Source organism: Psammomys obesus, unplaced genomic scaffold, assembly GCF_907164565.1.
Source record: "Psammomys obesus unplaced genomic scaffold, mPsaObe1.curated_primary_1811, whole genome shotgun sequence".
Classification (NCBI taxonomy): domain Eukaryota; kingdom Metazoa; phylum Chordata; class Mammalia; order Rodentia; family Muridae; genus Psammomys; species Psammomys obesus.
In genome coordinates, this window is record NW_026585644.1 from 37,314,085 (window position 1) to 37,328,323 (window position 14,239).

Genomic DNA, 14,239 nt, shown 5'->3' on the forward strand with positions numbered 1-14,239 from the left:
GTGTGTGTGTGTGTGTGTGTGTGTGTGTGTGTGTGTGTGTGTGTGTGGTTTGTTTCTGGGTCTGTGTGTCTGTGTGTAGGGGAAGGAGTTACTAGGTGGATGATAGAGCCAAAGATCAGAGGACCAAACTTTCCAAGTTCTGACTTTAAGGAAGAGCAGAAGGAGTCAAAGATGGACAGGGAAGTGGGTAAAGGATGAGGCTGATGGGACATGGTCAGGGGACCCAAAGTCCTGAGGTGGAGCAAGCAAACTAGAGGGTGGGCATGAACTGTAATATCAAAGGTGCAAATTGCTTCGGTAGTTTGATCCTGTAGTGCAGGGATGGACTCAACTGGAGAGGTTTAGGCTCCAAAAGCCCATCTGCTCAGTGGGCTCATGTGGTGAGTGGGTGAAATGAGTAGAACAAAATATCATAACAAAATACCACCACCACCCCAAAACACAAATAATAACTGAGGGAAGTTGTAATTTTTCCTTATTTCAGCCAGCTCAGGGCTGGGAAGTGCAAGGTCAAATGGTTTTGGAATCAGCATGTTGTGAACCTTCATCCTCCCTACAGGTGTGATCTATGTATGTTTTCCTCTCCCTAAGCCTCAGTCTCCTTCCATGTCAAACAGGGCTAGGTAATTGCATCTCTCAGAGCTTAGGGAAGATGAAAGAGCCACTGCATGGAGCGATACTGAGCACTTAATAAAGCTTTCTTCTTCTTCCCCTGAAGTCCTCTGCTGGGAATCTTGATGACTGCTGACATATGAGCATGCACTCCCTCCCACCCCTGTGCCTCCAAGGAAGGAGCAGAGCTTCCGCTTGGGGAAACTGAGAAGTAGAGGAGGGAACTCCAACCTGGAGGGTGCAACCCTCCATGCCAACTTTCTGCAAAGAGCTAATAATACCCACCCACCACGCAAGATTATACTCAGCTCCCTCTACTAAAGTAGAGCAGGGTCACAGGAGAGCTGGCAGAAGCCATGCACACCCAGAACAGGGTAGAGCGTACAGGGATGTGAAAGCAGAGTGGACATAGCTCCTGGCCTGGAAGAGCTTAGAGGCTCGGGGGACAGCTAATGAGATGGTCCTATGAGATGGCCCCTCTCCCTTCTCTGCCCTCCTCCAGCAGTGCACACTTACTTCCCAAAGGGTCGCTCCAGGGCGAAAGGCCGGGCTGCATAGTAGTACTGTTTGTATTCGTCCATCCACACTTCAGCTGTCCGCTTGGTGTTCCTAGGGAGAGAAGGAGTCTCAAAAGGGTTGCCTGTCTGGGAATCACCGATGGGCATCCCTGGTTGAAATACACACACGAGGGCAAAGTTGGCAGCAGCATCCAGGTAGCAGTCACCAGGACAGAGATGTTCACGTTACTGTTATCAGAACATTAGAGCACGTGTGAGTGTCCCCCAACTCCAAAGGCACCCCAAGACGCAGGAGTTTAGTAATATCTATAATCTTTCCTCAAAAGGTACAGTTAGGAAAAAAAAATCACACCAGAGGCTGAGCTTTGGTGACTCACAAAGAAGCAGAAAGGGGACAAGAGAAGCATTTGCTGCCTGTCGCTCTCCAAAGGTGGGACTTGTGAGGACCAGATAACTCTGGCCTGCCTGGTGAGGGGACCTTTCTCTACTTTCCCACAGTGGACATGCTGAGGACTCAGCTCCCCAAGGGTCAGGTTAGTGCACACACAGGCAATGGTTACATGTAACCAATTAGCAATCAAAGGCTCCTCATTGGACATCTGCTTGAATTTGACCCTAAAGGCAACAAGGAAGAGGGAGGGGCAGAAGAAGAGGGAATGACTGTGATCATTCAACAGTCAAGGGGTTTCAGGAAGATCCCTGGAGTCAAAAGAAGACAGATCAGAAAATAATAAAGGCTGGTGATCTGGGCAGCTGGAGCACCTGGGAGAAAGTGAAGTGGAATCTAATTAAAACCAGATTGCTCCTCCAGGTCCTTGGGTCTACTTTAGAGCACAGACATTTGACAGAGAAACATGGCAACCCCTTCTGAGCTTCTGAAAGGACAGGTAATCATGGGCAAGTGGGTTTTGGGGGCACTGGAAACAGGGTCACCTGGCTGGTTCCTGCAAGTGGCTTCACTATCTACAAGCTAGAAGCTGTTTTGCGAACAGTATGCCTCATTTCTCAAACCAGAATGGGCCACCACTGGCCAACAAGGATGCTCACTGGCCAAAGCCCAATCTCAAATAGGACAAATATCTGAAGTCACGGATCCTGCTTCCCAGGTCAGCTCCCAGGCTCCTGCAGAACCGCACCACTTTGCTATGCCAGATGTCCCTGGCTTACCTCTTTATATTTACAAAAACCCTGATGCTCCCTGGCTTGTTGCCTTTCCCCCTACTGATCCTTTCCTTATGCATCCTGCTTTGCAATATGTAGAATTTGACTACTGTTCAGATCCATGCTTCCTTTGAGCCACGAATATGTGTGTGATAAATCAAGAAAGAACACCTTAAATAAATAAACCCAAATAAAAGGATGTGAAGCCTAATCCCCAACACAAATGTACCAAACAGCAGAAAAAGAGAGACAGAGAGAGGCAGAGAGAGCAGGAGTTTGGATGGATGAGTGAGGCAACTGGAGGATCAAGAGCTGAGAGGATCAAGGTAATGAAGGAAAAAGTCAGAGAAAAATGTTTTTAAGACAGCCAGGGGCTAGTAAAATTCCTCAGCAGGTAAGTGTATACTGCTCCTAAAGAGGATTTGAATTTGATTGGTTCTCAGCACCCACATTAGGTGGCCCGCAACTGTCTGTAACTTCAGTTCCAGGTTCCATGCTCTCTCCTGGCCACAATGGTCACCTGCATTCACAAGTACACCTTTCCACACCCCCTACAATGTACATATAAGTTGTTGTTGTTTTTTTTTAATACTAAGAAAAGTAGCTAACACATGAATATTCTGATGAAAAAAAAAAAACCTAAAAGAAGAGAAATGTTGGGAAAATGAAGGACAGGGAGAGGGAGAGACAGGCAAGGGGTGGGTTTCTTCTGTATGTGTTATATACAGGGGAGATGAAAGGCTCTGGAGCTGGATTACCAGGAATACCTCGTCTGAAAGTAATTACCAGGAATACCTTGTCCACAGAGCTTCCTGTGGCTTGCTTCTTCCCAGGTATCATTCCCTGTTACCCAGCTGTTTCTACCCTCCCATCCCAAACTTTTGCAAATACCTAGAGGCAAAGCCTTGCAGGATGGATCTGACCTTAATCTGACTTTAATTACTGAGGCTCTAGGGAATGAGGTAGGCGTGGGTGGGCTTGGTAGGGCTCCGATTAGCACTAATGTCAATTGCCCAGGCAGAGTTCAAGCTGCAGCTGTGCAACTCATATGTCATCCAGGGCACTTAGACCACCTTGCAGAGCATCACAATCTATTGCAAACCCCTGGCCACCGTTTTCTTGCTGCTGTCCATACACATGGGGCCAAGGAATGCACTTACTTTATGTATGTGTTGGCATTTCCATCAGGAAAAACATAGGGATGCTTTTTCCTGAAGACGTGCCCCACCCGGCTGCAGGGGATGATCTCCAGGCTGCCTCCACACATCCACACTCGGAAGGAGATTTCTGCAAGACATCCACGTTTCTCCTGTTACTTGCTAATCCTGCTATACTGGCTCTGAGATCTGGGGCTGCATGACCATCTGAGAACAAATCCTACAATTAGGCTGTTTGTTCCTTTGTTTGGGAGCACATCTAAATCGGAATCCCAGCACTATGAAGAACGATCTGAGACAGCTCAATAGACAGCATGGAGTTGTGGGGGACAGTAGTGAGATGTTTTGGGAGATCATAAAAGGCTTGCTTTGGGTCATGATACATGACAGAGCTTTCAGTGTAGAAAATCAGTTATTGTCACCCCGTATAACCGCAAATGGTTAGGACAAAAATGCAGCATAAGGCTGGCAAGCCAACAAAGATACTTGCTACCAGGCTTGAAGACCTAAGTTAAGTCTACAGAACCATCATGATAGAAGAAAAGAATGGAGTCCTACAAGTTGTCCTCTGACTTCCACAGGAACACTGTAGCAAACATATAATCATATAATGCACCCTCCAATCAAATAAATGAAGAGAGAGAGATCAAGACAGACAGACAAAGATAAAGACAGACAGATACCACACACACACACACACACACACACACACACACACACACACACACACAAAGAGAACAAAGGAATTCTGAGAACATAGAACAATATTCTAAGACAGGGACCAGGCATCTGTCCGGAGTAGACTCAGGATGAAGTAGAAAACACATCAAGGATGCAGCAGAAGGCAGCTGGACCACACCAAGCTTGCCCTTCTCCCACTGGGTAAATAGGAGCCAGTTGAGTCCTAGGACAGGAAGACTGAACCTGAGCTACTAAGGATGTTCCCCAAGGTGCATGCATTTCACACATACGCCTGTCTCTTCCTGTTTTGATGTTTAATGCTGGTGGGTAGGATGGAGTTAGAGTGGAATGGAGTTAGAGAAGGCTGTTGCTACTGACTTTTTCTGTCGGAACTACTAAGAGTAGGCCTCAGGTCAGGGTTTTTGTTGTTGTTTTAATTGCTTCAAGTTCTTGTTTTTTTTTTTTAATTTATTACAATTTATTTACTTTGTAACCCAGCTGTAGCCCTCTCTCTCACCCCCTCCCTACCCTGCCCTCCCTCATTTCCTCCCATGCCCCTCCCCAAGTCCACTAATGGGGAGGTCCTCCTCCCCTTCCATCTGACCCTAGTCTATCAGGTCCCATCAGGACTGGCTGCAGTGTCTTCCTCTGTGGCCTGGGAAGGCTGCTCCCTGCTCAGGAGGAGGTGATCAAAGAGCCAGCCACAGAGTTCATGTCAGAGACAGCCCCTGTTCCCCTTACTAGACCACAGCTTCGACTCCAAGAATCAGGGAGATGGTAGTGGTGGTAGAAGGATTGGGGAGAGGTATGTTGTCATTGTCATTGTTTGAAACTGCCTGTGTGTAGTAATACTGAAAAGTACCCTAAGACAGTTGTATGGCTGTTTTAAAATTCTCTATACACAATGCACCCCCTTACTGAGTCTACCCAAACTTCCTTTCCCATTCAAACCCTACTGGGCATATCAGTGATAGAAAGGGAAGAAAAGGCAATTTCTAATTGTGTGACTTCCTGTTTGCCTCATGCTTTTGCGCTGAGTCTTAAGTGTAGGGACAGGTTCCCTGAGAGAAAGAAAAAAGAAAAAAAAACAGGCAAGAGTGGCTGCCCCTGTGATGCAGTCCTAGTGCAGGAACAGAGGATGAGGATGTAGGTACCAGGCCTTTTCCATCACAAGCCTGTGTACTTCCAACAGCCTGGGTCCCACCTTCCAGCCTCCCCAGGTTTCCTTACCTTGATCTCTCTATCATACCATCTCTCAGAGCAGACACCTAGGCTGGGATTCCCCTGCTTCCCTGCTCTCATATGTCCTCTGCAACCTTTCTTGACTGTGTCTGCCTCCTCCTAAGGCAAACACCCCTGGGTTGCAGGCAGGACTTCCTTTATATCAAGCCTACCCCACCACCTCAGTACCTGCAGCCCAGCCTGCCTCTCTGGACCAGGCTGCACCTAGGAAAATGGAGGGCAGACTTAGGAGGGATTTGGCCTTTGTCTACCAAGTCTGTAGTGACCTATTCAATGCACCCTTGGGAAAGCAGGTTCTAGCTTGCTGAGGTTTGACCTTGAGCTCCTTGTGAGTTAAACCAAGACTATCAAAATGCTCCACAGAACTGCTGTCAAACGTATCAATATCAAATGAAAGAGACTTCTGAGAACAGATGTGAATTCTGAGAATGGCTGTGAATTCAGTACTGTCAGAAACCCAGGGGCATTGATTATGAGAAACCCTTGTGAAGGTAATCTCTTCAAATCTCAGACCCTGTTGACACTACCCACCTGTCCGCTCTTCTTCACAGGCCACTTCTAGCTGCTTCTTCCTCCTGCCAGCACTACAGGAGACACCAGTTTATTAACTAAATACCTGAGGATTTTGTGTCTCCTCAAAGGTCCCACATATGAAGAACTGGCATTTGGCTAGGTCACTGCCTGAGCTTGGTGTTTGGGAGCCACTAAGCAAGGTGTGGCTTCGCTAACTGCACATCTTGATAAGACGCTACAATGAGTGATCCCAGAGGTCAGAGGAAACCTGTCAGTTTCATGTGTTCCCCCATCAACCACTCCCATCAACTCTTCTCCAGGGACCCCCAAAAGGGTCTGCTTCACTTTCTGAAAAGGAAACTTCTATAAACCCCCAGCACATGAGATGATGGCCTGGCTTACCAGATACAAGCTACACAAGTTTGCCAGCTTTTCTCTAAGCAGATGCATGTGCTTTAGCTAACTTCATCTTCTTTTCCATGTATTCAAATGAGACATATGTCCCCCCTCATTTGAAAATCAAATTCTTGCAACCTCAATCCCATTCTCCCTACTCTACAAGCTACTTCTTTCCCTGCAGACCCTCTTCTTAGCCTTTTGTTTCTTAGTCCACTGACCCTGGCCCTCCACCGGTCATGTCCAGTCCCCCATCTTAAACAGTGCCAGCACCTAGTCCTCTACCCCATTCTCACTTCCACCCTGACACTGTCATTGGATGTCTTTCCATCACTGGCTGCTTCACTGTCTGATTCCAGGGTCCACTCGATGACACTGACAACTCACCTCCATGCCAGCAGCCCCATGGCTACTTCAACATGTGGTGTTCAACTTCATGGATACCCAACACCTCATGGACACATGAGCCACCATGCTACCTCTTCTACATCTCCCAGCATCCTCCTGTAGTCCCATCTTCTGTCCTCCTTTAAGCCAACCTACACCCTTTCAGTTTCTTCTGTGTTGTGTTAGAGCCAAAATTCAAACTATCACAAGTCTTCAGACCTTATCTGTGGGGGGCAATGGGCATCTTCCTATACTTCTAAACCAGGAAGTTTCCTCTCCATCTTTCTCACAATCCTGCTCAGTGCTTACTGATGTTCTTGTTTCCCAGTGCAGCTCTGCTAGGGCAACTGACAGCAAGACACTGGGAGCCAATGAGTTTCTCCCAACTCCCAACTCCGAGTTGTTGTCCTGAAAGCTCTCGTCCCCAGGTCTGAAAACCTGCTACTGGACAGTGCACCTGCAGACACAGATAGCATCTTCAAGGCACCCACAATGTGGGACAAGTGACAACCACACAATCAACCATCCAGTTTCTGCCTCATCAAGTCACATATCTAGTCCTATCAAACTTAGCTCTCCTTCAAGCCAGAAAAGTCATTGGCCTGGGATGAGGTAGGTCTCTCAACTCTCAAGTACAGATGGTTGTAACTGAAGTTTTGGCCCTGCTATGGATCCCTGTAATGTCACTTGAGTCAAGAGGCTCTCTTAGTGATGTGAGTTTTCAGGTTAGTGTAATGATTTCTAAGCACTACTCTGGAACACTTAAAACCCAGGATGTACAACGAGCCTGCCCTTATCTGTGACTTCAGGAGGATGAACAACTCCTCACGCTCGCACACTGGGGCTGCTTGGCTGGCAGTTTTGTGAAAGCCTTCAGGGAAGTCTGCTGATCCTGAGCCTCCAGTAGAGGACTTGGACAAGTGCCATGAGAAGAACCACAGAGGTTGAGGTGTGAAGCCATGTGTCATTAGAGCCTTGCTCTCCATGTTTGCCCTCGCACACTGCCATCATCTCTTCAGTGATGTTGGAAGGAGCCAAAGTCTTTTCATGGGGAGTCTGCAGAGGTTCTCGCTCAGTCAGCACCTGCATCATCTCCCTGGTGACAAGTGTCACACAGACCCAGATCTGCTCTGCATCCCAGGCAAGGAGACATGTAATTACTCCATCCTCACTGGGGGCACTGTGATGGGATCTTTTTCTTTGAACTTCAGATTAATAGTTGAGAGCAAATTGCCCTAATGCCCTGCATTCCCTTTTCTTGTCTTTCAACTCCTCATCAGCCCATCAGCTATTTTTACTGCCTCCTAGAACCCTCACCTTTCATCAGAATCAATACCCATCTGACGCACCTGTGAGTGGTGGGTAGGAATTCAGGGGCCAGTGAGCAGCTCTTTCCCTAGGAATCACACCATCCCCGGTTGAAGTTCTGACTTCATTTCGACTGAATTCTAACAAAGGCAAAGAGCACCAAATCACCTAAAAACAGCTATATGCAGTGGGTTGTATTTATTGATTCAGTGTGTGTTGGGGGTAGAAGGGAATGTGGAGGCATGCATGTGAAAGGGGTCTACACATATGTACATATACCAGAGAATATCTGTGCCCATCAGAGGACAACTTGTGGGAGCTGGTTCTTTCCTCCCACCAGGTGGAAGGAGCTTGAACTGGGGCTTGAGCTCAGATCACCAGGCTTTGGGGTGCTTTACATGCTTGTCATCTTGGTGGCCCCACGGCCCTTGTTCTAAGTGGAGCATCATAAGAATGCTTACATATGTGTACTGTGATGTATAGGATCACATTATCACTAGTCTACCTCTGGTCAAGCTTAAATCTGCTGAGGACAAAGGGAATATAGAAGACAGTGGTGGGCAGAAAGAGACATTTACCTGGCTATTGTCACTTATAAATTTCCTCTTACTTGTGTAACAGACAATTCAGTAATTTTTAAATCTCCCAGATTTTACTGGGCCAAGAAGCAAACTCTGTATTAAGGCCAATATATTTTTCTCCCCAAGTTCATGTGTTGTAGACTTAATCTTCAAAGCAAAACTGTTGGAAACACAAGACCTACCAGAGGTCATGAGAGATTGGCTCTGGTGAATGGGCTAATCTAGGGAGTGAGTTTGTTATCACAGGAGCCCATCGCTATAAAAGGGTGAATTTGCCCTCTATACCCCTGCTGCCCATAGTGTTCTCTCTTGCTTCGACATTTTGGCGAAGGATGATTGAGCAGGAAAACCTTCTCCAGGTGCAGACCCTTCAATCTTGGACTTCCCACTTCCCAAGACAGTAAGAAATAGAGCTCCTAATAAACCACCTGGTATGGTATCCTATGATAGCAGCACAAAGTCAACTAAGTCATCACCATTGTTCTTTAATGAATGCTCTGATTTGACTAGAGACCGTTTTTTTCTTTTTAAACAATTTAAAATGTTTTTATTTTTATAAGTTATTCATTTTACATCCCAACTGAAACCCCCTCCCTCATCTCCTCCTGGCCTCACCCACCTTCCCTCTTTGCTCCTATCCTCCTCCCCTAGTTATCAGAAAGAGGGAGCCCTCCTCCCCTACCATCTGGCCCAGCCTATCAATTCTCATTAGGACTGCCTGCATCCTCTTCCTCTGTGGCTTGGCTAGGCCACTCTGCCAGGGGGAAGTGATCAACAAGCAGGCAACAGAGTCTATGCCAGAGACAGCCCCTGCTCCCCTTACTAGGGTACCTACAAGGAGACTGAGATGCCTATGGGCTACATCTGGGCAAGGGGTCTAGGTCTTCTCCATACATGGTCCTTGGTTGGTTTAACAGTCTCTGCAGGGGACCCTGGGCCCATATTTGTTGGCTCTGTTTGTCTCTTTGTGGAGCTCCTGTCCCCTTTGGGTCCTTCTATCTCCCTATCTCCCTACTCTTCCATAAGACTCCCAGGACTTTGCCGTAAGTTTTGCTATGAGTCTCTGCATCTGCTCTGATTCCATGCTGGGTGCAGTCTTTCAGAGGAAATCAATGGTGGGCTCCTGTCCTGCTCCCTCTCTTCAGCTGCTTCCAGTATGTATTCTATTTGCCCTTCTGAATGAGAATTAGGCATCCTTCTTAGGGTCCTCCTTGTTGTTTAGCTTCTTTATGTCTGTGGATTGTAGCATGGCTTTCCTATATTATATGACTAATAACTGCTTATAAGTGAGTATATACCATGCATGTCTTTCTAATTCCTGGTTACCTCATTCAGGATGATCTTTTCTAGTTTCATCCATTTACCTGCAAATTTCATGATTTCCTTGTTTTTAATCGCTGAGTAGTATTCCATTGTGCAAATGTGTCATAATTTCTGTATCCATTCTTTAGTTAAGGGACATCTAGGTTGTTTCCAGATTCTGGCTGTCACAAATAAAGCTGCTGTGAACATAGTTGATCAAATGTCCTTGTTGAATGGTGGAACATCTTCTGGGTATATGTCTAGGAGTGGTATAGCTGGGTCTTGAGGTAGTGTTGTTCCCAATTTCCTGAGAAATTGCCAGGTTAATTTCCAAAGTGGTTGCACAAGTTTGCACTCCCATCAGCAATGGAGGAGTGTTCCTCTTTCTCCACATCCTCACCAGCATGTGCTGACACTCGAGTTTTTGATCTTAGCCATTCTGACAGGTGTAAGATGGAATCTCAGAGTTGTTTTGATTTGCATTCCCCTGATAATGAATAGCGATCATCTTGTTGGCCTACAAAGGAAAGCTTTGGATCTATGAGCCACCTCATGCCTGAGACAATGGAAGCTGTACCCAGGTCCCTGTTTCTGGACAAGGATTAACCACATGTCCACAGTGGTCACCCATGGCCCTTTGGCTATGAACACCCTTTAACTTCCCAAACTCTGACGGCAAATAAGGAACTGATGTCCCTACTTGACAGCATGTGGGATATTTAGCAGCAGTGACAGAGGGTGGCCCGTGGGATCATGGAAGAGCCTGGAGAATGACATATGGCATTGAGCTCTTGGAGAGCACCCCAGAGAGCATCATGTATCAGTACGTACTTGCTTTCTATCTGGGAAAAGATGATGTTTCCACAAATGTGAGGCCAGTTATTGAGCCTCACACTCCTTACTGAGGCCAGTTCCTTAACTTTGGGCCAAAAAGCAAAAGCATGAGTACTGAAGTATCTCAGGTGGTTAGACAATGCTCCGTTATCAGACACTGGTCACAGGCACCCTGAAGGGAAGGCAGCCAACACTACTGAAGTAGAGCCTCTGCTGTCTTCACACAGCCCTGTAACAGGTGGATGCAATGAGTTTCTTGTGTTGCTTTAACGATTCACCCCAAACTTAGAGGGCTTGGGAGCGTCCTCTATTCAGTGCCTGACACAGCTGAAGTCAAGGTCCTGGCAGGACTGTGTCTCTTCATGGGGGTTCTCAGGAGCATTTGCTACGAAGCTCATTCAGTTATTTTCAGAAATTCTTTAAGGCTTCAGGACTTAGGTTTCCTTCTCCTTGCTGGTTGATCGCCCAGAATTCCTTTTCGGCTACTTCCTGTTGTCTTTTCCATTTTCAAACTAGCAGCTGCTAATTTCCCCTTGGAACATGGCACCTGACTCATGCCACCTCTCCACTGCCACATGCCTAAAAAAACTCTCTGATTTTAGACATCCTATAATATTAGATTGGACCCATTTGCAAAACCCCCTAACTTCAGGTCATTGATTAGTGACCTCATCACATTGTCAAAAAACCTGTGCCACATAAGTTCACATCCTAACAGGCTCCATGTATTTTTTGGGGGAGTGGGGGAAGGAGCTGCTAATCCTGTTTCTACCATCAAGCCCTAGAAACTGGCTCAGTGAGGTGAGGTAATTTTCCCAAGGGTACTTAGTGGTAACTACAGGCTTCAAACTTACTCCTATGATCTCACAGCCTGAGTTCTTCCTGTACCACACATGTCCCCTGAGCCTGGAATAGCCTGGCAACCCAGACTCCATTCTGAGGATGGTGGGTGGTGGCAAGTCTCTTTTGGGCTCCACCTCATCTCTCTTTTCAGCCCTGTCCTTTGTGCCTGCGGTGCCTTGGAAATCCCCCATTCTAAATTCAGAAATCCCATATTCTCCCTGTATGTGTGCCAAAGACTCCTGTTTTTGGAGGTACACACCCCCGTTCCCGCCCTGCCACACATACACTTGTTACTGGCAACAGATTCCTTTTTTTTTTTTTCTTCTAGAGACCAAAAGCTAAAAGTGAGATGTGGTTCAGACTCAGAGTAAGTAGATATATTACATGTATCCTGTGTTATGTAAATTGGAGTTTAAGTATCCAATTTTAATGCAAATCAACCTCTGAAAGAAAACTCTAAAAGCCACATTTCCCTAAAGCCTGCTCACGTCCTAAACTGTGGGTATAATTATCAAAAGTGCTCAGCTCCTTTTAGAAACACTTGGTGAGAATGAAGTACCAGGGTCAGCAGATGGGGGGGTGGGTGCGTTTAACCAAGACACAGCGTGGCTTTTGCAAGGCCCTGCAGCCAATCCATCTGCAGCGACTTCTACAGCGGAGATGGGGCTGGGTGAAGGTAGAACTCAGTCACAGTCACCCTGGCCAAAGAGGACATGTAATTTTGGAGCCATGAACTAAAGTCAACATAACATAGGCAAACATATCTAGAGCACATAGAAATTCTACCTTCTGGAAAAGACAAACATGTCAACCTGCTGCTATTGTTTAGGTGAGACGCCCTCAAACCTGACTCCACTGGATTCAGTGTAAACTACTTCAAATGGTGCCGCATGTATTTTGCATGTATTTTATTGTCTGCCCTTCCTCCTCATCCCAGGTTCAACCAACAATGGAACAGTATTTCATTGAAAATAGAGAAGCAATTGGGTTTGTCTTGAGCATACATGTACATCCATTTTCCTCACTATCTTCCCCTAAACCATGTAGTTTAACAACTGTTTACATTGTATTTACATTCTACTGTGTATTATAAGTAACGGAGACGTGATTTAAGGAATATAAGCGCTTGTACATAGGTTCTAAGCAAATTCTACATCATTTTATATAAGGGACTTGAGCATCCGTGGGTTTGGGCGTGGGGCGATCTTGGAACTCAAAGAGACATCTGTGTCTGGATTGCCTTCTCACCCAGAAATCCTTTCCCGTTCAGTCTCTCGCTTTTCACACATGCCTTTTGTGAGCAGTTTCAACTATTCTGGGCCTCGAGAATCAGAGGTGAGATGAGCTTTCTGCTCTTGCCTTAAGGGAGCCAGCAGGGAGGCGGGCACAGATAACCAGACAGCCACAGACTTAGATGCTCAGTGCAAGGGTGATATAAAGAGCTTCATGCTAAGAAAATGGGATGGTGGAGTAGGTAGATGGGGGAAGGATGGTAGTAAAAAGAAGGCAGAGAAAGCGTCCTAGCTGTAGAAGAGGTCACTCAGAGCTGCCATCTGCAGGAGTTCGCAGTGGATGAATAAGGAGGCTCTGTCCTGGTTGAAGGCCTGAGCATCTGTAAGTTCAGGAGGGTTGGCCAGGTTGGAAATGGGGGGAAGCAGCCTGGTTAGCCTGAAAAGATGGACGAAGCTGTGGGGAGGGCAGGAGAGAGCCACTTTAGATGCAGACCTGGGAGGCTTGCCTCTCAGCTAAGAGTTGGAGAAGCACTTAGCAAAGTGTGGCCAGGATAGAGAGGAAAAGGTCGGTAGGTAGGTATGAGGGAGACAGAAGCAGATCTTTAAGACTTGGTAACTGTGTGTGTGTGTGTGTGTGTGTGTGTGTGTGTGTGTGTGTGTGTGGTGGGATATGCCACAGACAGGATTCCTTTACTCTGACAGGCACCTTCTTTCACTCTCTTTTGTAACCAAAGTGTTGTTCACACTCTCACACCAGGCACCTCACCATCCATCATGTGGACCCACTTTAGATTTCCCACCTTCTCATACTTTGTGGCCTGGTTACCCCGTGCACATAATCATCTGATGTATCCACTCTTGGAAAAGTACTTTATCTTCTGGTATTCAAAAGTTTATTCAAAATTTTGTGTACAAAATTAAAGTACTTTATAAAGATAAAGTACTTTATCTTCTGGTATTCAAAAATTTAAATTTTTTTTTTTAAAAAAAAAAAAAAAGGACAAAAAGAAAAATAATCCAGAAAGGGCTTTCAAAGTGCTATTAGCTGGCTACGGCATAATAGAATGTTGGGGCGCCAGGGAAACAAGTGATTGCTGCAGTGACTGTCTACAGTGCTTCTCTGTGGTCTCAAAAATGTTTGTGATAGCTTATAAAATACCTCTCCCATACCTCCCAGGGACTGTTTCTCAACTTCTCTATTCAAATCAGCCCTTGGTAATGCCAAATGACTTCGAAGCCAGCTCTGTGAGATTGCATCTTGATTTGAGCAGCTGTGTGTTAGCATCACTCTAAAGAAAGGAAGGGTGCTGTTAAGTTGAACCAGAATGTGCCATCCTTGCAAGTGGATCCTTGCAATGCTGCCTGCATCCAAATGTGACTGCAGCATCCAAGAGGGACCATCCTCACCTTGTACAGTTCAAGAGGACAGGAAGAAACCCCAGCAGACAAACTGAATAGAGCTGGGCTGCAAC

At 46.4% G+C, this 14,239-nt stretch overlaps 1 protein-coding gene across 1 annotated transcript in view; it reads right to left on the minus strand.

Moving 5' to 3' along the window:
* Positions 1–14,239, minus strand: part of Galnt14 (polypeptide N-acetylgalactosaminyltransferase 14) — a 55,695-nt gene that overhangs the window by 14,638 nt on the left and 26,818 nt on the right. The window contains exons 9-10 of the mRNA XM_055622087.1: positions 3,452–3,578; positions 1,129–1,221 (exon numbers count right to left, since the gene is read on the minus strand). Of these exons, the coding sequence (XP_055478062.1) occupies positions 1,129–1,221; positions 3,452–3,578 (220 nt within the window). The remainder of the gene's footprint in view (positions 1–1,128; positions 1,222–3,451; positions 3,579–14,239) is intronic.